The sequence below is a fragment of the Hippichthys cyanospilos genome, chromosome 2 (genome assembly GCF_059441005.1).
Source record: "Hippichthys cyanospilos isolate Australia breed blue-spotted pipefish chromosome 2, RoL_Hcya_1.0, whole genome shotgun sequence".
Classification (NCBI taxonomy): Eukaryota; Metazoa; Chordata; class Actinopteri; order Syngnathiformes; family Syngnathidae; genus Hippichthys; species Hippichthys cyanospilos.
In genome coordinates, this window is record NC_142370.1 from 35,373,577 (window position 1) to 35,398,595 (window position 25,019).

The 25,019-nt window shown below is 44.9% G+C and overlaps 1 protein-coding gene across 2 annotated transcripts in view; it reads right to left on the minus strand.

The window, feature by feature from the left end:
• The window catches only part of LOC148428401 (inactive dipeptidyl peptidase 10), a 28,473-nt gene that overhangs the window by 1,793 nt on the left and 1,661 nt on the right, over window positions 1-25,019 (minus strand). Inside the window, exons 2-24 of one of the 2 annotated variants that reach the window (XM_088438967.1) lie at window positions 17,986-18,100; window positions 17,550-17,645; window positions 17,171-17,265; window positions 16,072-16,143; window positions 9,496-9,548; window positions 8,995-9,076; window positions 7,864-7,984; window positions 7,626-7,780; window positions 7,276-7,373; window positions 6,198-6,321; window positions 6,065-6,106; window positions 4,861-4,965; window positions 4,273-4,364; window positions 3,436-3,483; window positions 2,808-2,926; window positions 2,572-2,619; window positions 2,369-2,467; window positions 2,047-2,113; window positions 1,773-1,967; window positions 1,641-1,695; window positions 1,472-1,571; window positions 1,063-1,121; window positions 583-655 (exon numbers count right to left, since the gene is read on the minus strand). In XM_088438967.1, the coding sequence (XP_088295093.1) occupies window positions 583-655; window positions 1,063-1,121; window positions 1,472-1,571; window positions 1,641-1,695; window positions 1,773-1,967; window positions 2,047-2,113; window positions 2,369-2,467; window positions 2,572-2,619; window positions 2,808-2,926; window positions 3,436-3,483; window positions 4,273-4,364; window positions 4,861-4,965; window positions 6,065-6,106; window positions 6,198-6,321; window positions 7,276-7,373; window positions 7,626-7,780; window positions 7,864-7,984; window positions 8,995-9,076; window positions 9,496-9,548; window positions 16,072-16,143; window positions 17,171-17,265; window positions 17,550-17,645; window positions 17,986-18,100 (2,113 nt within the window). Of the gene's footprint in view, window positions 1-582; window positions 656-1,062; window positions 1,122-1,471; window positions 1,572-1,640; window positions 1,696-1,772; window positions 1,968-2,046; window positions 2,114-2,368; window positions 2,468-2,571; window positions 2,620-2,807; window positions 2,927-3,435; window positions 3,484-4,272; window positions 4,365-4,860; window positions 4,969-6,064; window positions 6,107-6,197; window positions 6,322-7,275; window positions 7,374-7,625; window positions 7,781-7,863; window positions 7,985-8,994; window positions 9,077-9,495; window positions 9,549-16,071; window positions 16,144-17,170; window positions 17,266-17,549; window positions 17,646-17,985; window positions 18,101-25,019 lie in introns of both variants that reach the window. The other variant, XM_088438957.1, reaches the window with a different exon arrangement.

Genomic DNA, 25,019 nt, shown 5'->3' on the forward strand with positions numbered 1-25,019 from the left:
CGAGTTTTTTGGTGGCTGGATTTTTAACTAGGAAGTGAAAGGTCTGAAACCCCGCCTCTCACCGAGTGGCTCCATGACATTGTTCTAAAGCTGGGCGCCACGACAAACGAAGCACAGTAACACCCTTTCCAGCTATCAAAAGGATTGGGAACCTACTACTGTACTTCTAACAAGAGGTCTGCCCGCGGGTGACCTATGTGCTGCAAACATCGATTGATTAGCCGTGTGCCCCAAAACACACATTTTCGCCACTTAAACATTTTCTACTGCACATCTTTGTAACTAATAGGTGAAACATTGCAGTTTTCTATCCCTCCTCCACAACGTAAAAAATGTTAACGTGCTCTGGATAAGGTGGGCGTGTGTTTACTCTTGCACGGATGGTACGGGGGCGATGTCCGTATCATTTCTCAATTAGAAGTACAGCTGTCAAAATAACTCATATTTTCTGAGGAATCAAATGGCCATTGTGCCAAAGGTAATATCGCATATATGCCGAAAGTTCGAGAACATTTTGAAATAGCACCATACGGACTTTTAAAGCTGGTTGAGATTTCGATAAGGATATAGGGGTGTGCGTACCATCTGCTGTTCCGTGAAGAATAAGAAAGTTCTCCTCTTTCAGTTTGCTGACCTCCTCCAGCACCGAGGCAGTCTGCAAAAGTCAAACATTAGAACACACACACTGGCATTAAGTTCACAGGAGCTGAATAACCCCACATCCTTCGCTAAGCGTTTATTATTTGAACGGTATATAAATATACACAAGTGCAGGCTCTAGTTTGGATTCTCCCAATGAAATTCACTCTTGTTAACCATCCGATAATGACATTAAAACGGACCTGTAAATGATTCATAGGAAACCAAAATTTGTGGAAGTATTAAACAAGAATACTGGAAACTTCAACCACAACAAATATCGAAGTGGATCCTACAAGATGGACGATAACAGAATATCAACAAACAACAAAAAGAACCGCGCGCAAGTATTTACAGACAATATGCCCACAGAGTCTAAACCTGAAACGTCTAGTGAAGGACATTGCGGCTTCATAACCTTACCGAGTACACATGCTCCTCCTTTGTCGGAAGGCCAAGATACCGTTCGGAGAATGCCGCACCTGAAATGGTACAATGAGCTTCAACATCTAGCCCAGCGGTGCACATATATACATACATACATATATTTACAGTATATTTATATATATATATATATATATATATATATATATAGCACATATATACACACATACATATATTTACAGTATATTTATATATATATATATATATATATATATATATATATATATATATATATATATATATATATATATATATATATATATATATAATATCCGACATACCACTGAGATCAATGGCGGCTTGTTAATAGGCCGAGTCATAGGTACTTACGCAAAACTTCGAAAAGATTCGAATAATCTTGATAATAGTAATCATGAGCGTGACTCACTGTAAAGCTTAAAGTCTGTTATTGGAGCCACAGCAGCCGAGCACTGAAAGAGCTTCTCCGTTGCAGTTAGCATTTTCAAGGTCAAGTGTCCACCAAATGCCTGTTTGGGAGACGAAAATATGCTTGAATGCGGAAATGAGTCTTGTTTTTGCCTATCTAAAAAAATGACCTTTCCATAGAGAGCCACGCGTCGTTCGTCAATAAACGGCAGCTTCATCAAAAACCTATAAACGTGGCGTTTATTGAATCAGTTGCACCGCTATCATCGCCACGGTTGCCGTTGCGATTGCGCGCCACCCACTCGACGACGTCCAAATGATCTTTGAGTTGAAGTGAAGCCAGCTTGCGCGGGTCCGCGGCGGCCGTCTTCTGGCCCCGGCCGACGCCGTTTCGGCTATCCACCCGGACCGAGGCCACGTTGTGCGAGCTGCAGAGGACCTGAGGCCAGTCGAGAGCGAACTCCTCCGTCACGGACCGACTCCCGGGAAGGTTGTCTCTGAATGGGGGGGGACGGGCGAGAAAACCATTCGGCGCCCGCAAAACGGGACGAGGCCCGGCGGATGTCTGGCACTTACACCATAATGAGCAGAGGGTGTAGGTTAGCCTCGTAACCTTGAGGTAAAGAGAACTTCAGGTGCACATCTAATGAGAGAAAACAAGAAATGAATTCAAAGCGCTTCATAAATGAGCTGGATGAGGTGAGTGAGAAGTCTCGTCGCGCTAAAGTGGACGATGACTTTGGGCTGAACTGAGGATAAATTATCTCCAAAGTCTGCACAAACATCTACTTTATATTCATTGAAGAAAACCAAAACAAAAACCAAGTCGCACTGTACTCCGTTGGATTATGTCCAGGACCATAAACAATCAAAGAGTCAAAATTGAATGCTGTTGTACCGTGGTCGTCAGCTGAAATTGTCCTGAACAGTGTCTCAGGGAGAAGTTTGTCTTCCAGCGCTTTGGACAAGGGACTGTTGTCCTCTAAAATGACGTATCCTACACAAGGCAAAACACATTTATTTTCACGTAAAGATCCAAACGAATCCTGAAGAGTTACATACATTTGCATGTTTTTGTGTTAATGCAAAAGTAAAACTCACTGGATGGTTCCTTCAAGTTGTGGACTGTCACTTTTGGAATCCCCGGACCTGGAGATTTGTTAGATGACACACATTTAAAAAAAAAAAAAAAAAAACTCTAGTATCGTCAATCTCCTGGACCAAAAGGATCAGAAAAAGTGCAGCGCTTCAGTCGTACATCGGAGCTGAGTAACAAGTTTCTAACAACCGTTTATGACAACAGATATGTTCAACGAAACGACAGATCAGGTGCTCACCCAGGCAGCGGAGAGTGAAGTGGGTGCAGTTGGGGCTGAAATCGGCCTGAAAAAAGTGGCATCCATCGATGAGGTTGCAGGTGATGCAATGGCGCTGAAATGCTCCCTCCACGTCCGCGCTTGGACACACAAAGAGACACGCGTGAACTCTTTCCGTGCCATGGATGAGAATTCTCGTCTTTTAAAATAAAAGAAATGACAAAATTCTAGCCAAAAAGTTTTTTTTTTTTTTAAGGGAGGGTAGCTGACACCCTTGACTGGTGCTTATCGAATATTAAGCCAATTGAGCACTGTAGTGATAACTGTGACCATCGGATGGCAGTGTTGCCAAACATACAACACAGATATTACATACTTGCAATTCTACGTACAGAATGGAAATCTTTCACATGATAGCCCCCATGTTTACATCGACACAGCACACAACATTCTGTCAGCCTTGAAAGATAAACTTGAAAAATGCTAAATATACTGGCAGGTTTCCTTTTCCGATAATAATGAGTAATGGCTCATTAACGATCCCAATTCAATAGAACGTTTATGCCCACGTCGACGATGGTTCCTTAGAATGCTCACATACCGGTTTCCCGGAATGTAGTATTGAGTCAATGCCATTTGTCCAACTCACCTGTAGAGGTGTCTGCTTTGTCTGGATTCCTCATTACTCAGGAAATAGCTGGCGACACAAAATATATATATATCGTTTTTATCTAGGTTTGTGACAAGCATTGGCAGAGAATCAGAATATATATCATACAGGATATCGCCCAAACTCAGTCCCCATATAGGAAGTCATGTACAGTACTGGCAGTCGGAGGAGGAGGAGAAATGCACTGGTGACCCCTCCATGCAATGTACATGCTAAAGCCTGCAGCTGTGGGAATCATTTATATTTAAAAACACTTCAAATAAAACAAAAGAAATAAAAGCCTCCCATCCGACGCGCGACTGCAAGGCATACTTACGTATTATTAATCAAAATGCAAAACTATTCAAGACAAAAATAGGAATTACAGGTGCTGTCGTACGATTTCTTCAAATTGTTGATATTTGGCAAGGATTCAGCTCAGTGTTTGCGCGAAAGTCTCAGGCCACTGAGTGAGTGAGTGGAACAAAAAATGGGGAAAAGGCAGTTGAGTTTGTTTTTGGCGGTCCATCTGTGTAGACACTTCCTGGTTCACACGAGATAATGAAGAAACAGAAGCTACCATGTCAATGTCGGAGTAACTCGAGCACAGTCAAAAAAAAAAAATCCACATTTCTCAAGATCCTCACTGAAATGAGTGCATCCTGGGCCCACACATTGAATTATTGTGTCATCTTGCTAAGCCCATGCGCCCGAATAGTTATCGTTTCACCATGCAGCCTGCTTGATTTGCTAAAAGGCGAAGAAATCCACATACATGTCTTGCTAGAGTGATCATTTCAAAAATGAAATACAAAACGGCCATGCCGTTTCACTTACATCTTTCCAGCTTTCTCATCCAGGGCGCAAAGTGAGGTGACGTCCCAGCTTCCAGATGTCAAAAAGCGAGGCGGACTGGACGTAATGCTGGGCTGAGTGGACATAAGAGAGCATTATTATTATTATGAATAATAATTATAATGGCAGGAACATTATGAGGGAGTAAAAGAGGGAATTCCTTTACCACTCAAGCAGAAAAACCTTCAATTGCATCCTCCCAATCTGTAATGGGCCCAAATGGGAAGGGCTCGTCCACTAGTGGCAAATTCACTTCACATATTTCGCACCGGGTTATAAAGCGCACTTTAACGAATGGCCTATTTCAAAACTATTTTCGTATATGGGGCATTATAAGGCGCGTAGAATAGAAGCTACAGTAGTGGCTGGGCTTGCTTTATGCAGCCACTAGATGGAGCTGCGCTAAAGGGAACGTCAACAAAACAATCAGATAAGTCAGTCAAATGTTACTACCGTATTTTCCGAACAATAAAATGCATTGGATTATAAGCCGCATCTTCAGCATTATAAAGCACATAGAATAGAAGCTACAGTCATCAGCTTTTTTATCAAACAGTGAGAGACTCAGACCTGGGCTGGCAGGACGGCGACATGGCTGAACTCTCCGCGGGCGCCCTGCTTGGCTGGCAGGATGGCGTAGAACGCGGAGCCGTCGTCGGAGAATAGCGGCACATCCTGCTGAGGTTAAAAAAAACAAAACAGCTCAGAATGTCGGTCAGGTGACGAGAGATGCGGTCGATACACGCGTGCAATGCTACGCCACAAAATAATGCATGAAAGGGAAAGTCAAAACTTTTTTTTAACCACAATATGTGGCCCCAAAAGTCTAAACGGGCTTTTCTGATTGATATTGCCTTGGTGCAATATGAATTAGGCAGCACAAAAAAAAAAATCCCAGAAGAACCGCTGGTCGTGTCGCGATTGAGGCCTGAGCAACTCGGATGTCATTTTCAGGCGCCAGCCGGTGACAAAATGGCCGTCCGCTGACATTGATTAAAACAGCGTTTCTCAATTATACTTTGCCAAGCCCCACCCTCCATAGGAAAAAGAAAACCTTTCGCACCCCCCCACTCAACGCGTTGTTTATAAATAAGATTACCATCTATAAAAATTGTATTAAGTATACCGAAACCTTTCAACAACTGTTCATTATTTTTACCATGTTTGTATGGGTTACAGCTTAGTCTAAAACAGAAACAAAATAACAAAGTGCATCAAAAGCTTGAAACTAAAAAAAAAACCAAAACATCAACTCGCACCCCCCACTAATTGAAAGGCACTGGATTAAAAGCGGGTGAATTTTACTGTTGAATTCAGAGGAGTCCAAACTTATTCCTCCAAGGGCTCCATTCATGAAAATCCAAGGCTGCAAAGCCCACTTTGAATTTTAATTGAATTAACTTTATTTTATCAAGTAACCAAACCAAAGTTGTTGTTTTAAAGTTGTATAAATATACCATAATTTCATTGGTCCGGTCCAATTGGGAATCGATTTTCCTCCAAGTTTATACGAGTTTGACACCCTTGTTTGAAGGATATGCCGCAGGCCACTTCAAATGTACGGGGTGTCGCGAAAGGCCCCCTGGCCAGAGTTTGGACACCCCTGGATGAATTCACATTCCACAAATGCCTTTTCATTCGGAACGCTGACTCGTGAATTATTTACTCTTACTTACTATCGGAGACCATTGTGTGTTTTCGGTCTTCCGACAAAAGGCTCCCAACAATTTTGCCAAAATGCTCAGTGAAGACGAATAATATCAACTTTTCCTACCTGCCATTGTCTGTGCATGATATCCACGGTCATCTTGTGTTTCTTGAGGAGGGGAACGAATCACAGATGTTATGTAGTACAGAAATCCGTTTTGAAAAGCAGAAAAGTCTGTTAAGAGAGTTGTCGGATTCACCTCTGAGCACGCCCCGGTGGTGGCCTCGCACACGCAAAGCACCGATTGGTTCTGGGCCCGGTTCAGCCAACGAAACGCCAGACGGGTGCTGCCGGTCCAGGTCACCATGGAGACGTAGCCTTCTCTGCAGGGGAACGACCTTTAGACCGTTTCTGTACCTTCTCCGAGGAGGAATTGATTTGAAAACGTCCAAAATAAAAACACATCTAAAGCAAATGTGTGTGAAATAAAACTGAGATATACATCTGTGACTGTTCCAAAAGAGTTTTACAAATATAAGAAAAATAAACGGGATGATGTACAAACTGAGCAAGATCTTGTATAAAAGTTTGTTACGCGTGAAAAATAAGAAATACTGAATGTGTATATGCATGTATATATGTGTATCGGTGTATATATGCGTATTTTCTCTCAGCTTCCAATTTGCATCCACGCAATGGATCCTTGTGCTTCTAAACGGCAAATATCTCGCTAAGATTGCTTTGGCATTCAGGTCCAATTTAAGAGAAAATAGCAGTGAAAGCCATAAATTGTTCAACATTGAAAATGTTCATTTACCAAAGATTGCGTTTAAATCCGTGCTGTGATAAAGAGGTGGACATTTTTCACGGGGGAAGCCTTTCCTTTCAAACCTTCCAAAAGTTGTTAGGTTTCAGTGAGCATTCAAATGAAGCCGCCGACAGAGAGTTAAGTTTCCCTCTGCACCATTTTCCAGTTCACTTGCACTGACCAATCAGATCCAGCAGGTGGCGGTACACCTACAGGAGCTGAGCGGAACATCGCAGCCATGCAAATCGTGACAAAAATGTTCACAGGTGCTCAGCCTGGCTGCGGGGTTTGTCTGCTTCACATTTTAAAAGGGGTAGGGGGCCCGGCTCCTGGAGAGCCATCGCCCGCCTATTTCCGATGTCCCCCTCGCCTTTCACACCTGCTTCAAATAATCAGCGCATCGGCAAGCCCTGTGGAAGCCCCATCACGAGTCAGGCGCGTTGAATGTGAGACACATCAAAAACTGGCAGGCTATGGCTCTCCAGGAGCCGGAGTTCCCTACCCCTGTTTTAAAAGGTCGTTGACCTACCTGGCTCCGATTGAGTCGGGGGGCATCATCTCCACCGTGTGGGCCGGCCCATACAGGTTGACCACCAACAGCGTGACTGATGGGATATTGGAGCCGGCCTATGAATTCAATCAGTGAAACGGGCATTAGCAACATCAGATACGAATACAGAAAGGTTTGCCATTTGACATTCACACCATTTAGCTCATTCATTTCAGCTTGGGGATCATCAGTTTATCTCATTCCGATTCATACCGAGCCTCTACAGTCAGCCCTTCACATTTTTCTAGTTTGAGGCGAATCTGACGAGACATTTTTTTCATTTTGCCTCAACAGCATACATCTCAAAGTACGATCCGTGCGCATCTGACCTTGGGGTAGGGGTAGATGAAATTGGAGGGGTACAGGCCGCCCAAAAATTGAGGTATTTCCACGAGGGGTGTGGCCGAGTTGTTGATGCTGAGGTACGCCAGCCGGGCGCCGTCCGTGGACCACCAGTGGGCGGCGTAAGACAGCAGCACCTCCTCTGTTTTGGTTCCAACAGTAAAAACACAGCAAAAGCGCAATTTTGCGCCTGGATTTTGCAAAGGCCGTACTTGTAAAACCCACCCTCGTAGGTCCAATCCGAGAGGCCGTTCACCACCCTGCGCCCGTCGCCGCTGGATGTGAGACGCGCGGCTTGGCCGCTCACGCCGGCCTTGTAGTAGATGTCGCCGTCGAACACGAAGGCCTGGAAAAACACACGCGCGCGTTTATCTCAGACGGCACACTTTGCAGCTGGCCGCGGGAACAGATGAAGCCGCGGAGACGCATCCGAGCGGGAATGAAGCGCTCGCCGGAGCATACAGTAGGTGCTTGATTCCAGTAAATGCATCTTTACGCGCAACGCTGAACATAGTAACTCATACTACTCCGTGAACAGCTACTTGAATAAAACGGAGTTCATTTTAAAATGATACGGCACTCAGCTTGCCTTATTAAATCGTATTCAGAGCTGCTGTAAAATATAGTGGCTATAACCTCCAAATACGAATGTTCTAGTGCTAGGTTTTGGCACTATAAAACAACTAGATCAGTGCTTCTCATTATTTTTTGCAAAAGAAAAAAACATTTCCCGCAGCCCCATTCGCCGCAGCGACTATTATTGAGCTCAATACTTGCATCAAAATGGTATCTTTTTTAACATTACAACAGAAGAAAAAGCAGTCTACATCAACTTTTTTTTTTTTGTCCAAAGCCGGTCCTGGAGCCCTACCCTGCATGTTTTTGATGTTTCCGTCATCCAATGCAGCTGATTCCGCTGAGCTTGCTGATGAGCCGATCATTTGAATCGGGTGTGGTAGGAGGACAGAAACCTCCAAAACATGCCGGATAAGCGGCCCTCGAGGACTGGCTTTGGACATGCCTGCTTTCAATATTGAAAACCCCATGTTTTATCATTCATTTCCCCCGATTTTGGCATTAATCCTTTCAACAGTAACTAGCGAACAGGGCGCAACCACCAGGTGGAGCTAACTACCAGCTTCTGACATTTGCAAGCCTTTCAATGACTTCACCGATTGGCTTAGCCTGGACTCCCATAATGCAAAAATCTTCAAAAGTCATAATATTCTACTTATGTCATAATAAATATTCCTCTTTCAGGTTTATGTATATATTTATATACAAGGTAGTTACTTTTGCGATTGTCGCAATTTTAGCCTCAAGTGACGCAAAAGACAGAAGGGGTGCCCGCCTCACCAGCTGGTTCCCCTGGGGCCCCCAGGATGCAAAGTGCAACGCTTCCTTCCCCTCGAGCGGCGGCCTAAGCTCCAGCAGATCCCTGCAAGGCACACAAAACGGCGCACGTGACGCATCCGTTCCGGAGCGGCGTCCTCTCCGAGACCTCCGCGTTCGGTCCGCGCCCTGGCCCGGACCGCGTCTGAGCAAGATGCAGAAAGGGGGCGGGACAAAAAGAGAGAACGGCTTGGGTTCATGCAGGGGTGCAACATCTCCGACCCCCGGTCCCCGCGGGCCACGGTCGGCTTCGCGGCTCCTCCTTAAGTCCTTTTTCCAAACGCTTCCCCGGAGGAGCGCCTGGCTCTTACTACTCATGTGATGCTGAAAATGACTCTCAGGCAGTGGAATCTGAGGAGAGAACACTGATGAATGAATGTGTATGTCTGACGCAAGCACGACAGGAGTTGCTCGGCCCGCCGGCCGGCATGCAGCCCATGCATTAGCATTCGGGGTTCCACCTACCCGGTGGCCACGCTGTAGATAGCGTAGGTAGCTGTGAAGGACTGAGAGAACACCTGAAAGAGGTAGAGCATGTCATGCGCGCCGCTCCTTCAAACGCGGGGGAAAAAATGAAGCTCTGACGCTCCGGCTCGGTTCGGCGGGGCCGTTCCCCATCCGCGCAAAAGTGCCAATAACGTATCGTTCAGGGCTCTGTGTTGCTTTTCTTCCCATTCAAAAACCGATCGCAGAAATAGATCGGGAAAATATACGGAAATACCGATACATATATCGGTTATTGCATAGGCGGGGAGGGGCCGCTCGCGCCGAAGCCGAAAACTGTCGGCGTTAGCCGCGCCCCAAAATAATCAGGACTCCTGAAATGGCGTTTTCAAAAAATAGTGACAGTGTGTAGAACAGGGGGCACCGACACCGGGTAGCGCCCGAAGATCACAAGAGTAGCCCGCGGGCCTGTTCTGCAAATAGCTTACAAGAGATAGAACATTGGTGATTTTCTATGAATTTTACGAACAATTACACATGTATTGCATTTACATGACGTATTACACTTGATTTACATATTTACCGGTAAATATCTTAAAATGTGTATCGAAAGAGATCTCCGTTTTCACTCTGCAGGATCACTCACTGGAAATTCCATAAATGAAACAGGAAAACAAAACATATGGCATCAGTGCACCTTCAAATTTGTTCCATTGTGACCTGTTTTATTGTACCAAAGTAGCTATGTTTGAAAAGTAGAGCAAAAGACTTCATTTGGACCCATTAAGTGCAGATTCATCCTCATTCAAATGCGTTTGAATAAGAAATCGTTGCGTCACAGCGCAACTCGGCTGGGACAAGTGAACAAATAAAAACCACAAAGAAACATTCTTCCCATTTTAGCGAAGAAACCTTCACAGCGAGGTGTCACGCGCATGGGCGGCTTTTGAATCATGAAATCAACATGCTTAAGTAGACTAATGAGCATCATGATTGTTGATTTGTGGCTGTGTGTCGCTTGCAATTGATTTTAGCATCTCTTGTTGAATTTGTAGTGATACATTGATCCTAGGTTTTTTTTCTCTTTCTTTTTTTTTCACCAGGGGCTGAAGGAAGACAAATTGCCCGGCGGCGTTTGGAAGTTTTCAGGGAAACAAGCCCCAACAGAAATTAAATGTCACATCCTCTACAAAAGCACTCTTTAAGACAGGATATTGGATCTGTCCCTTTGTTGTGGAGTGACGCAGGCTGCAGAAATTAAGCTTGGTCAATTCTGCAGCTTGCGAAGGGAAAATAATTGGGCTGACACGTACGTCTCCAAGCATGGTGAAAAGTGATTTGGTAGGAAAATGTATTGGAGGAACCTCAGAATGCCAGGAAAAAAAAAATAGCGCAATGTGCATGAGAGTGTTCAACCGTCAGTCAAAGTACTCCACTTTCAACTGATTCCATCCCAAAGACATTTTAGGTTTTTATTTTAACAGTCCAGACATTCAATCCGGTACTTCTTTATATCTTTTTCATTCCTTTTTCCAAGAGTTTGGCTCAAGGACTGTCTAAAAATGGCCGGTACTAAATGTCAGGTTCGTCAACCTCCAACATTCAATAAACAAAACACAAGGAAGGAAGACAACAGACTTGGACTGTTTTTACTCGCGAGGAGGACGGACAGAGATGTGCATCATCAAGGATGCTCTTCCGGTCTTATTCGCGTCCCTTCGAGCCCTCTTGTTCATTTGAGTTGGTCCTACACTAAATAAAATTAAGGTAATTGATTACGTTAGAAAATTAAGCATTAAAGTAATCTATCACTTTATATTAAAGTAATCATTTTAGGTACTTAAGTAATGGATTACTTTCGTATTTGAATACCTAAAATAATTAATTACTAGTACATCAGGGCCTTTCAGTATCTTAAGTAATGACGTTAGCATTTTTAGTACCTAAAGTAATCAATTATTTTATTCACTCAAGTCATTACTTTACCTAAGTAACTAATTTGATTAATTAGTGTTTGAATAACCCAAATAATTGATTACTCGTACAATTATGCCTTTCAGTACCTTAAGTAATTACTTTAGCACTTTTAGAGCCTAAAATAATCAATTACTTGCTTTAGGTACCGAACGTACTGAAGTAATTGTTTACTTTAGGTACTAAAAGTGCTAATGTAATTACTTCAATACTTTCAGTACCTAAAGCAAGTAATTGATTACTTCACTACATTTAGTACCTAAAGTATTTAGTACCTAAATCACGACTGTTCATTTACTACCTAACTTAATGGATTACTTTAGAACTTAATTCATAAAGTACTTGGTTTTTAACTCACCAGCCGATGACACGAGTGGCAGAAAAAAAGGATGGCTTCCTTCTTTGCGAAATTCAATTAAATTCAAAAGGACGCAGAGCGTCTAAGAATAAACTCATAAAAGGCGTTCTACTTCAGAGGTCCCACTGACTGCGGCGGTTCTATGAATTTTGATCATCTTTGCGTGCTTCAAAAAATCCCCACGTGCAAAGGGTCCCCTTCCAGGAGCTGTGCAAGTCAGTGATGATTCAGTCCAGCGGCGCCAGACTTCCCCGTGACCGTTTAAGTCCAGTTAAGTGCACTCTGATTCCTGAGCTCACACCGAGGCGGAGTAACTGCAGAGGAGTAAACACTCCACGGTTCGCTTGAACTTGATTGAAAGAGAAAAAAAAACGAGGGGGCGGGCGGGGGGCGGGCACGTACTACGCCCCAAGACCAGAGGAGCAACGATGTTGGGCCGGAAGCGCTCAGTGCTTGTATAAAGGTTGTAGTTTCTGCTTGAGAAACGATTCATTTCAGGATTGAAGGCCGCTACAAACAACAAGGACATAAAACCGAGGAAAAACCGAAATGTGACTCACAGAGTATATGACGGAACGACGACAACAGACTTTGCAGAAGACCACGTTAACAGCGCGGCAATGAAACGCAAAAAGCCCACAAGCGCTGAAAGGAAACAGGGAACTAAATACATCCTAAACTGACGGGACAATGATGAACACCTGGACAAGACACAATTGGTGCAGGAAGCTGACACAAAGGACAGGTTCATCAGAACAGGTGGACACAATCAACCCAGCAACATACCGATACAAGGGACAAGAAAAACATCAATTAAGAAACAAAAAAAAAAAAAAACACTCAAACCTGGAACATGAAACAAAGAGCAAAAAGCAACACAAACCCAAGACCACCCCAAAACATTACACATTGTAGACATTCTCGTGACATTCTCTTGCTGTGTGTGTGTGTCTGATTGTGAAATCTGTTGGAATGAAATTCTCAGGAGTTGTGGTGATTTGCAAAACATCTCGCGGGGCAATTTCAACCTGTATGCAGGCCGTAGCCGGTCCGCGGTTTTCACACCCGCGCTATGGGGTACAAATAAATGTCCCTCGAATGTTAACCGGGATGCTGTGAGTAACACAGCAGAGAAGGCAGCATCCTTATCGGTTTTGATTGTTCCTAAAGCCCCCCCCCCCCCCCCCCCCCCCCCCCCCCCTTATTAGCATCTGCGGCATCTGTGCGCGCACGACTCTTTTGGATTTCCAAATCCTTTGTGCTCACCTGCGTGTATCAATCCCACAACTCCAGGCTCCCCCTCTTTTCTATCTGACATATCTCGTTTTCAACTTCCTCCCTCCCAGCTCGTTTGAGGGTATTTTTTTCAAATACATTCCCCCCTTTCCCTCGTGGCTCAATCCCTTTGCCTGGCTTCCAAAATCTATTTCTTCCTAGCTGGCTGGCACCCCTCATAAAAATCCAACTTTGCACCCAGCTGGGATGGTTCCTTCCTGCCGCACCGCAACGCAGCAAGAGGCTCCGCCGTTTCCAAACAATAATCTCTTTAACTGGACGGTATATCTAGTCACGGAATCCTATTTCCTCCGAGCCAATCGGCAGCGGCGCCCCTAACCCTCCGGCGCGACTTCCTCTCTCGTTTTGCTCGCCGCAAACTGCGGCGCTCAGCATAAATTGCCCCGAGATGGACGGGAAAAAAAAGTCAGTGGGAGAGATGAAGCGGCTGAAAGAATCGTAAAGAGACGGAGGGTGGGCTTCTGTAACTCATGAATGCACGATTCCAGGTGGCGGGTCAGCCCCCCCCACCGCCTCCGATGTTTTATAGCCCGTCTGCGTACGATGCAGGTCTGCTTCCGTATTCCCTTTCCATAGCGCGTGGCCTAATTAGCATGGCAAACGAGCTGATCCAATCCATCTGGGGGCAGGCCCCAAAATGACACGAATGTAAAGGCGTGCTCCGCCGCTCCATCGCGGAGCGAGTATTGCTAGACCGCATGACATCACCCGACAAAAAAATAAAAAAAAGAGACGCAGACAATAGTGTGTATACTGTGAGCGTAATTCTCCAAATATAGGACGCACCTGCTGTGTATTGCCTTCATTTTGGGGTCAAATTCTGGTATTTTCTGAGTTAGCGTGTATGACACACCGATCCTTTAGCACCAATTTCAAAACGATAGCGAAACAGAATAAATCTCATCCTTGTCAATTTTTTCACACTTTCTTGCGGTCATATCGGAAATGTATATGTTTATTGTGAGCTAAGTGACAGATTTCCCACACGAGCGGTCGGTGAAGGCAGCGCCAACGGTGAATGCGCTCGAAGCTTGAGGTTTTTGCTTCTACTGTACATCTACTTTTTTTTTTACTCCTCTAAGTTTTAGACTATAAAGCACTGGCTTTTTTCTCCCGCTTTGAACTCTGCGGCATATAGTCCAGTGCAGCATATCTGAAGTTTTTTTTTTTTTTTTAACTAGCCACAAGGGGGGATATCTCCGCCAGATTCTGTGCAAGCAGCAAGTAACCTTTGTACCATTCAACCATTTCTGGGTCATTCCCCTCTCAATCATTCTCAGTATTTTAGCCAATGTGTTAGTTAGCGTGACAACTAAGTGGTTGTGCCATGTCAAACTTTGACATATTGACATCATCTGAGTGAAATTTCAGCTCCCGAGAGTCTTCTTTCAATGCCTTCCCTTTAATGTGAATTGCCTTTGATGTCAAAACCAAAGGATTGGACAAAACCCTACACGAGGGAGAAGAAAATAAACTGAATGCCAGCTGCGATTCCTGGGGGCACATCTAAATATTTACAGCTACAGGACGTCAGCGCGAATCACCAAAGAATTTAGCGCAGAGGGTGAAGAGGAAGATGAAATCTCTCGATGACTTCTGATACGCTTTCAATCAGGGGCGTTACTGTCGTGTTGGTGCAGTAGTCTGTGAGTGTCGATTGAAAATTATAATCAGGTGCGGTTTATGCGAGAGCTGGTGTGCGTGCTGCGACGGACGATTGTGTGGGGACGTCATGGTACGTGGGCTCTCAACCCGGGGAACCCCCCCCTCCCCTCCCAAAAAAAAGGTTGACTGCGGGAAAAGTAGCCTTTTGTGGACATAGCGCTATCTGAATAATTCATTTGCAAAGGGTGTTATGATAAGCACTGGAGGCTTATTGCATGAACAAACAAAGAGAATGTGAAACAGAAGCTGAATCAACGGTAAGCCCGCAGAGAGAGAACGGTACTGGAGTCCCGCTTTCAGTAAAAAAATGCAAGAGGAACCTTCTGCCGGCTTTCCTTGCCTCCAAACTTGTTTTTATTTGCTTGTAAATTACGGCTCATTCAGTCCACTGAGGAATGTGTCACGCAGTTGGCAAATAAGCTTCAGGAAAGATCTGCGCCGCTGTACGACAAACCCAATCAACCCCTCAGGGAAATTTTGACCCAACTTGAGCTTTTAGATGTTTTGGAAGTGGGATATCAAAGGAAAATCATACAAAAAACACTAGGAGGCAAAAATATCGCATGGATTGTCCAGTCCCCCCCCCTTCCCCGTACATGACTTGCTCCAATCCATAGCAGACAGATGGCGGAGCATGCTAATTTGCTACAAATCTCAGTCTCGGGCAGATTGTGTTGGCACGGCGCGGCCGAGATTTATGGCGAGTCGACAAGAAAACGAGAAGCTGGAATTCGACTGGACAGGCGTGCGACCCATTGTCCCGTGTGCAGTTCGATTCATGCCCCGAGGACATCCGTTTACCAATTTGCAACATTGGTGCCAACTCGTGGTCCCGGGCAATACGTAGCATGTACATCAGTTACGTTGCCGGTGTCCAAACTCAGGCACGGGGGCCATTTGTGGCCCGCCGCCTGTCTTTAGACGGCCCGCCACATCTACTAAAAATTACAGTTGCTACTAGCGCATTTCTCTGAGTACAAGTCGAGCTCATTTTCATCCCCCCAAATGAAGGGGGTTGGCCTTTTACCATTTTTATTCATCCCTCCAATGCTGTTTTCCATCAAACCTTTTGATTGAAAAATAAACCCCTGCATGCATGTCGCTGTGTATTTTTAGCATTTACCGCAGGCCGTAAAACCTGGGCCGCAAATGGCCTCCGGGCTATAGTTTTCACACCTCTGATCTAGGAGTTGGAGGGGTCAATTTTTTGCTTACAGCTCTTATGTTAACATACTGCCCGAAGTGTTAAAATATTCGCGGCGTCAAGCGGACTACACGCAAGTCAACTTTGCGAGACAACTCACCGGTTTCATCTCGTAAGCCAGGAGCACAAAGTTCCTGTCTGCGGAAACTTGGAATTTTGTGGCGCTCAGGTCCTGAAAGTCACAGACACACACAAACAAAATCATCATGAAGAAAGCGGGACTCTCTTTATTTAAAAAAAAAACAAAAACAAAGGAACAAAGGAAGTGACTACGTCTTCCTTCTCTTCTTCAACATATACATTTTGTATTACGCATTGATCTTTTCTTCCGATTTGATTTATTTTGAGGGAATTTGTGTTTATATGTACAATAAATTTAAAAAAAAAAAAACCCTCAGAACTATGTAGCTTATGTTCATGAAATTGTGGCAAAAACAAGAGGCAGAATGGCGGCCCTTTCATTCACTGTATTTGGGGAGAGCCAAATGGTGCACAGCATATCCCAACACACTTCATCTGGAGCCTGACAACAGCAGCCCGCAGTGACCCACATTGCTGTGAGAACGCCTGAATCGCATAAAGGCGCTGTTAGGAGCCGTGATGCCCTTGCCCCGCGGGGGAAAAGGGGGGAAAAAAAATAACGTGGCGAGTAGAAAAGGAGAGCTCCATTCTGTCACGCCGCCAAACGACATTATGCTCCGACTGCAGGGGTGTACATAATGATTATGCGTACGCGGTGTTAGTCAGGATGGTATGACTTGATTTGACTAGCGTAAACCAGACTTTTTCCATGTGTAAAGTGAAACAAATTGCGTTTCGCCTTGTTGAGCAAGCGCGTCTTGATGCGCTACTTCCTCATCCTTTGATTCGTCGGTTGACATGACCAGAACATATGGGCCAGGGGTAGGCCACCTGCCACTCTTTCATCCCGTGGTTTGAGGAAATGGCGCAACATTTGGTATGGCGGGGCCGGCTGTATTTGATGAGGGGTGTGCGGACTTTTTTTGGTCGCGTCACTCAGCTTTTGTTTTAGTCGGAGGTTGTGTCCCTGAATGCTTTCAGGGCGGGATATAAGGGAAAAAAAAACAAACATGACTCTGTTCTGTATATTGGATCGACCTGACAGGCTTCCTTCCAAGTCCGCCTTCGTTTTGCAATCAGCGCAAGATTTTCAGAAAATGTATGTGTGCAACACTCACCAGTGAGGTGTTGTCCAAGAGCGTGCGGGTCAGGTTGTTGCCGAGGTTGAAGGAAAGGACGTGCCCCTCTCTGGTGCGAAGAACCACTTCGTTGTCTGCCCTCGGTTAAAAGGGAGCGGATTATTGCTCTTTCTTACTGTATGCGCTCTTCCTTTCTTGACGGTACCGCCGACTTGATATTTGTTTTCATAGTATTGGTGTAACAGTTACACCGTGCATGCATGCATGTCGGTGTGTATTTTGCCGCTGGCTTTTCTTGCAAATAATTGAGTGCCGAGTCCAGTCCTCATTTAACCAACGTTCACGTGGACACTCGTTTTATGGAAAGCTACAAATTTAATTTGTAGCCGATGAAGCAATGGTGCAGAACGACCTTTACCTGTCAGCCAGGCCACACGCGGGTCGTGAACTTTGAACTGTTGGCTCTCCAGGTCCTCTATGGTGAAAAAGGAGCGGCGTAACAAATGAGATTCGTCTGAAAATGAAGTCGGAAAGAAGAGTCGGTCAGTGACTTTTTATATAACAGTGACAGTATATATAACATATCAAAATTTCACACAACGTGTTATAAACATTTGAACCATAAAGAATACGTTTATAACAGATTTTCAGGGGTAAAAATTGAAGAATTTACATGGCGATGATTGTATTTTTTGCCCCCCAAAAATGAAAAATTGCAGTTTATGCACTGTATAAGGAGCACCACACCAGTATGTAAGGCGCACCGTCTGATTTGATAAAATTTGAGGCTTTTAGCTGCCTTTTAGTCCGGAAAATACAGTCTTACAATTTGTGCAATTTCCTTTTGGTCTTACCAGGGGTGAGGAGGACGACGGAGAGAATGACCAAGGACATGACGGCCAGGATGACCATCACGGCGATGCCGATGCCCTTCCAGTTCCGCGGCGGCCCGTCGGAACTCCCCAGCTCCTGTGGCGGGAAAAAAAAAAGAATAAAGAACCGCATGCGCACATTGGCGTAAACTCACTTTCACATGGGAACACGGACGTCTTCTTTCGCGTCGCATCCACGTCCAAGGTGCTTTCCCTTGTTAGATGAGATTTTCAAACGCTGCGCCATCACTTTCAGTTACCGCGCACTTCATTTCACTTAAGTGACTGATGGGCAAAGCGGCGGTGCTAAAACACAATGGATGGGCGCGCTGTGCTGGGAATATTGATGAAGCCAGATTTATTCAACGCTTTTCCCCTGGATATTGCTTTTGAATGCTGAGTGATGCTGTTGTATTGATGCCTTGGAAACATGGCAGCATATTACAGCAATTCCAAGGGCGACTAGGCTAGCCATTCTTGCTTGATTACATTTTCTTGAAAATCAATCCATAAAATGGCTTTTAATTAGGGGCGTAGTGCGACAGTTTTGCACTTTTCGATTAAGGTCTAAGGATTTGACAAAGAAAGTGATTCATGGCTTTTTTTGCTTTGTTTTTTAGTGGTACAATCCAACACTATAAAGGCAGGCCCGCAGACTGCACCTTCTCCCATTGGGTCCGTATGCTTGGTGCATTCGCTGAAGGACGCTCTTACACGGACATCAATCGTCATAATTCAACACCTCTGTTGCTCTTGAATTCAACCCGCGTGACAAGTCTGCCACTTGAGCAAGCCCCCGCGCCATGGCCCCACCTACTACCACCCCTCCCCAGTCATCTACACGTTGTGCGAGATATGTTGTAGTGTCTATTGACACATGTGCAGGGATTTTTTTTCCAGACTTGAGCTACGCCTTCTGTTTGGGACCAGGATCAAAGACTAGTTTGTTTGTTTGTTTGTTTTTTCTCCAGCAGTCACCACCTTATGTAACCTCATCTCTGCTGGGATCTCAGAAAGCTCAGCGTCGAGCATCCGTCTCCCCTGCCACTCAATTGTATTTTATGTTTCTTGGACGCTTCGAGCTCATAAAAATTTCACGCCTTGTGCTTGTGCAGGTGTAATGATAATGAAGACTATCTATCTATCTATCTATCTATCTATCTATCTATCTATCTATCTATCTATCTATCTATCTATCTATCTATCCATCCATCCATCCATCCATCCATCCATCCATCCATCCATTCATCCATCCATCCACCCACCCACCCACCCACCAATCCATACATCCCTCCCTCCCTCCCTACAAGGTTGCAGTCATCGCATTTAAGCCGCTTGCTAGTCATCATCAGTCACAATTAAGCACAATGCTGTGCGGTCGGCAGGCGCTGTTGCATTTTATCACAACGAGCGTCTGACACCGCCGGCCGGACGGAGGGGAGTTCAATCACCCGCCGCCGTTAAATTCAGCATTGATTTGGCCTCGCCCACCCTCGCCGCTCAGCTCAGCGCCGGCGACGCGGGCAGGCTGGCCGCAAGCGAGGAGTCAGACAGACTGCGGCCCCTCCTTGCTCTACGGGGCGCACCGGATCCATTTCTAAATGGCAAGTAATGAGCACAAGGGCATAAACAGTGCCAAGTGATGCTCTTGCGCACATGGAACACTTCGTTAACATACTGCTTAGATTGAGAAACATACCGATAATAATAATGCAAACTCAGCCCTGAGTGGCACTTGAAGGAAAGCCAGCTGGCAAAAGTGCACTAGCATCACGTGCAAAGGTGGCACCGCAGGCCTGTCCGTACTTTTTACTTTGACGGCCGCATTCGGAGAAATCCAGACATCCGGGCCATGTTTTTTTTTTTTTTTTGAAACCCATTAAACACAGTAACAATCAATAAAGCAAGAAGACATACATTGTCTCTACCAGGAGTTCTTAAACTTTTTGGAGTCAGGGACCCCTTTTAGAAAGCAGATTTTCCATGGACCCCCATTGCAAATGTTTGCAGAAATAAAACAAAAAAAATAAGTGGCCTTTTTTAATTAGCAACACATTCACATACAAAAGTATATTGTTGGTTTTCAGCAATACTGAAGTAGAGAAAATAAAAATTGCACGGCCCGGGTCAATCCCCCCCCCCCAAACAGGTTGTTGCCACTTGTTTTGTCAATTTGGACAAATTTCTAAATTATTATATTTTTAAAAATATATTAACTGGTTCAATTGATTGCTTTATTGAAGAGTCATGAATACTCGAACAATTTAATATAAAATAAAATATATGTTTTTATTAAGAATCCCAATTATTTTTCGGCGCCCCTGCAGTCAGGCCACGGCCCCCACTTTGAGAACCATACGGTCTATACGGCACATGTTTCTGCCGCTAACTGGGTATGTGGTGCGCGTGGTGCATTCAAACGACGGCCGCTGTACCCTAAAAGGGTTAACTATCAAAAGGTGTAACAGAACCGGGGTGCAGGGAAAACAGGATGGGAAAAACTACAGTCGGGCGGGCGGGAAAACTAAAGAAAACACCAGCGGGCAGGTGGATGTGACGCGACGTGACAAAATGTCAACTAAACAGGGAACCAAACGCTAATCGGGTAACACAAAACAGCCGGACGGGAACAGAAGGCAGGGGAAGCAGACACACGGAGGGCAGGTACACACAGACGGGTGAAAAAAATCACGAGAAACCCCAAAACAAAAACGAACGGAAACCCCAAAGCTAACAAAAAAGCCCAATAAAGATCAGCAGAACATGACAGAATCTGGTCCAAAAGCGGAAAAACACGCAGGATAGCGCCGATAGTCCCGACTGCTGCCAGAACAAAGAAACGTATCCATGTGACTGTTTTCCACCTTCCTCCTCGAGTGCTACCTCTAATGACCCAATCCCACACGCCCTGGGGAACTTCCCCGCACCACACGGTATACGCTAGAATTATAACATCCGTAAGGGTATGCAGTATAGGCCTTCGCTTGGGGAAAAGCAACCCCCGGAGCGAAGAGAGCTTCCCTGCGCCGCCAAAAGCGCTGGCGCCAGCAAATGTGTGACAACCGAGTGAGGGAAGGCTCCCCGTGAAAACGCCGGGGCACCAACTTCCCATAAGACCCGCGGCCAAAAGAAGTCCCGCCGTCACATTCACGGTTAATGCAAGTTAGTCTTTAATACACAATTCTAGGGCTTGGACTAACAAATATTTGAATAAACTGTTTGAATAAATGTACATAGGTTAGCTCATATTTGCTCTTATCATACTGCAAAACATTTATTTAGTAGTATAACCAATGGAAAGAGCCAGCAGAGACTCCATGACCATGACCCGACTCTGTGGATGCTCGTTATCTTCTTTGAGAAGAACTCTATCAACTGATAACTGATAGCCTACCGGACACACACACACACACACACACACGTATTGTGTGTGGATTGTCCCATTGGCTCAGCGTGTGCTCCCCCAAAACCCATTAAAGCGCCGACGTTTTGTAACTAGGGCTACTCTAATGGCAATGTGGAGAGCGCTCAACAAGATATGTTGCCAAAGTGGTAGGAGATCTGGAACTGCAAGTCGTCTCTGTCTGATCTCCTCGCAAGCAACAAGAATACTAAGTCGCTTGTCTTCCTTCCTTGTGGGTCCTTTATTAAATATTCTGGCTTGCCCGAACCTGAGAAAAACTTAACTTGTTGATTATTTTTTTGTTCAAATGATGAATTGGATTAAAATAAAGAAATCAACTCAGTCAATGCCAGCAGAGTGAAAATGGTTCTTTGCCCAATGGACAAGTTCCTTTCTCTATTTGAATTCAAAGTCGAAAAAATATTTCAGACCGACGGAAGAAGAAAATGCAGAACGAATCCATTGAAATTGCGTTTGGTCCGGTTTGTAAAATGAGTCAGAAAACAAATAAAAGATGAAAATTCTGCTTGAATGGGGAACAGCCATTTTTGAGAGGCGCAATGAGAGAATTTCTTTCTTTGGGTACTTGCTCAGCAGAATCGGCAGGGCATAACCAACCCCCCTTAATAAATAAATAGCATACTCTGTGATGTTTCCATGGGGACGGGTAAAGAAGAAGCACAAGATAACAAGCGCAAAGTCGGATAGGCTCTAATGAAACGACTACGAATCTACATTGCACCATCGAATCATTGGCTCTGCATTACATGTAAGAATGCGTAGTAAAGACAGGCGGCAGAATATCGCTGATTCAAAAGTCCGGTTGACAAACACAATTCCGGCTGAAGGCTGCCCTTCAACAATTCATCCGGGAATTTCCTTTGTTTAGATGGTGCTTCCACACACCCGTAACCGTCCCGTTATGTTAGTTTGCAAGGAACAATAATCATGTCCCCGGGTCGCTTTCTCCAGAGGCGGAGTTAGTCGTGCGAACATGTCCCGCATGTGTGCAATCCAATATTTCATTTGAACCAGTGTTTTAGGTTGATTTCTTAGGAACGGCAATAATGTCTCGGGATCAATAAGACCCGAGGCGTGTTTCATTATCCAAGTGTTCAAAAATACATGTTATTTGTGTGTGTGTGTGTGTGTGTGTGCATGCGTATGTGTGAGGAAACCCACACAAAAGTAACACAGGCCGTACACTACTTAATTCATACATGCGTTTTACATTTATTTCCCTGGATTAGTAAGAACATATTGGGTCTATATGTGTATATATATGTGTGTGTGTTGAAATAATATTCCTGTGTCATTGTGACCATGGCTCATTCATTCCAATGATTTATGGTACCATTAGAAGTTGCTATAATTTGACCCCGAGCATCCAGGCACTGCCAACATTTTCATTAATTAGACTCGGGAGACTTCTTCAACTCCGTCTTTGGTCTCTTTGAGGCCTCGTGATTTCGCCCCCGCCCGAAAAATCACATGGAATACCGGATGTGGATTTGCATACGCGAAAAAAAAAAAACCTTCGCATCAGTCAGAGACGTAAGTTATTTAAGCGGCGAGCTTCCAAATGGGCTCGGGTGGCAGATAGCGTACGCGGCCCCGGGTATTTCCTCCACGCCACCGACTTTAATGATTGGCTGTAATTGCACTCAAGGGAAAGCTGTAGATGAACAAGTAGCCCACGTATGTATCACCTTGTCAATATCTCCCTCAGAGCGGAGGTCTTGGTTCCGGCGAGCTGTAACTTTGGAGCGTTTGGAGGAACGGCTAACCAAGCTGCTGATTTAACGAGGTACTAGGGCGGCCCCGTATTGATTCGCATCTCAGCGATTCTTTTATTACATCGAGAAGAAGATCTAAGCGCCGTCTCGCCATCGCTCTCGGCGACGACGTCTCGGTTCTCGTCACCGCGTCGGGAAACGCCGGCTAACGGGGCTGATTGGATTCCGGGGGGCCCCGGGGGCTTTTTTTTTTTTTCCTCCGGCAGCGCGAGTCACAATCTACTATTATTTCGCGGCGCGCTTAACAACATTACCGGGGAAAACAGCGAGGAAATATTCAATCGGCGAAAAGGGCAGGGTTTCCCGACCGCGTGGAAGAAGGAAGCGGCTCTCTGCCGGGGCTGAAAAATGCCAAACATTGCTTCCCACTGCGTTTGATTAAATATGGAGAAATGTTTGTATCTTGCGCTGCGATGCCGCTTTTGGATGAAAACCAGCCCGGGGTGTGGATGGATGGATGGCTAAAGATGATGGATGGATGGATGGATGGATGGATGGATGGATGGATGGATGGATGGATGGATGGATGGATGGATGGATGGATGGATGGATGGATGGATGGATGGATGGACGGATGGATGGATGGACGGATGGTCACCGCTCCACTTGGGCCTAATGCAAGTGGACTTTGAACTCCCTATGGAATTGGCAATGTCACATTCTTTTCACACTTATTTCCCCTATTTCTGTCAATGTGTTTTTAATGAGCCATTCTAATTTACATAATAACCATCCTCACAGTGAGTCTATCAGAAGAACATCAGTTGCCAAATTAAAAAAAAAAAAACAGTCCAAGAGTCCAGCAACAGTAATGTCTGAAATCTTACATCAAAAAAAGGTAAGCTGAGCTGCAATGTGTGTGTTTTTTTTTTTTTTTTTTTGCATTAGCTTCTGATCCGCAGCACATTTTCATTGCATTGTCGACTTGTTGAGGCTGGGATGGAAGCATGATTCTAACTCAGCAGCTCGCTGATACTCGAGAAATAGAAGCGCACTTTTTGGAGGGATCTGTGCAGTCACCTGCAGCATCACACCTCGTCGCCATGCAATCAAAACATATAGTTGTATGGAAGGGTATGAAGATCATTTCTACAGAGAATGTATAAAGTGTGCCAGATTTCATAATCCTTTTGAGGTACGATATTTTGATGATGACGATTAAAATATTTAGGAAATGCCTTTAATAGAGACAATGAAAAGCTTACCTCCTTTCTAAAGGTAATTATTGCACAGTTGTTAAATGAAAAGATAAGTGTCATTTGGAAGCCTGTGATGCCTCCCTTTATTGAAAAGCAGAACTTTGCCTCCTCGGTCTCGCTATTGACAGCAGCTGGAGTGCGAAATATCGCAACTTTTGCCAGCCATGCGGTGTCAGTGAGCCCCGCGAGAGATAATAGAGAGGCGGGATTCTTCCTCGGGTGCTGCGCTCAAGTTTGCCTGAGATGTCATCACGTCGGGGCAAAAAGCACACAAAGTTTTTGCGGCTTGACTTCTGCATGGCGTTGCGTCACATTCTTTCAAAATTGACTCCGCCGTTACAGCAGTCGCTCTCAAACAATCGGGCGGGACCCTCCGGGGGATACATTGACCCCAAGAAACAGGCTTTGCTTTTGCCGTGTAAGGTGCAAGTAGTCATCCACGCCACCAGGTGGGGCAGTGGCACCCTCGTTGTCAAAGTCTTTTCTAATTCACTTTAATGATGATAAGGATGATAATGTGACTTCAAAAAAAAATGTTCAATATTGTATACCTTTTTCTTCTGGTTAAAATGTTTAAAATATTGGGGCATCTGTGTTAATATTCCAGATCAATTTATC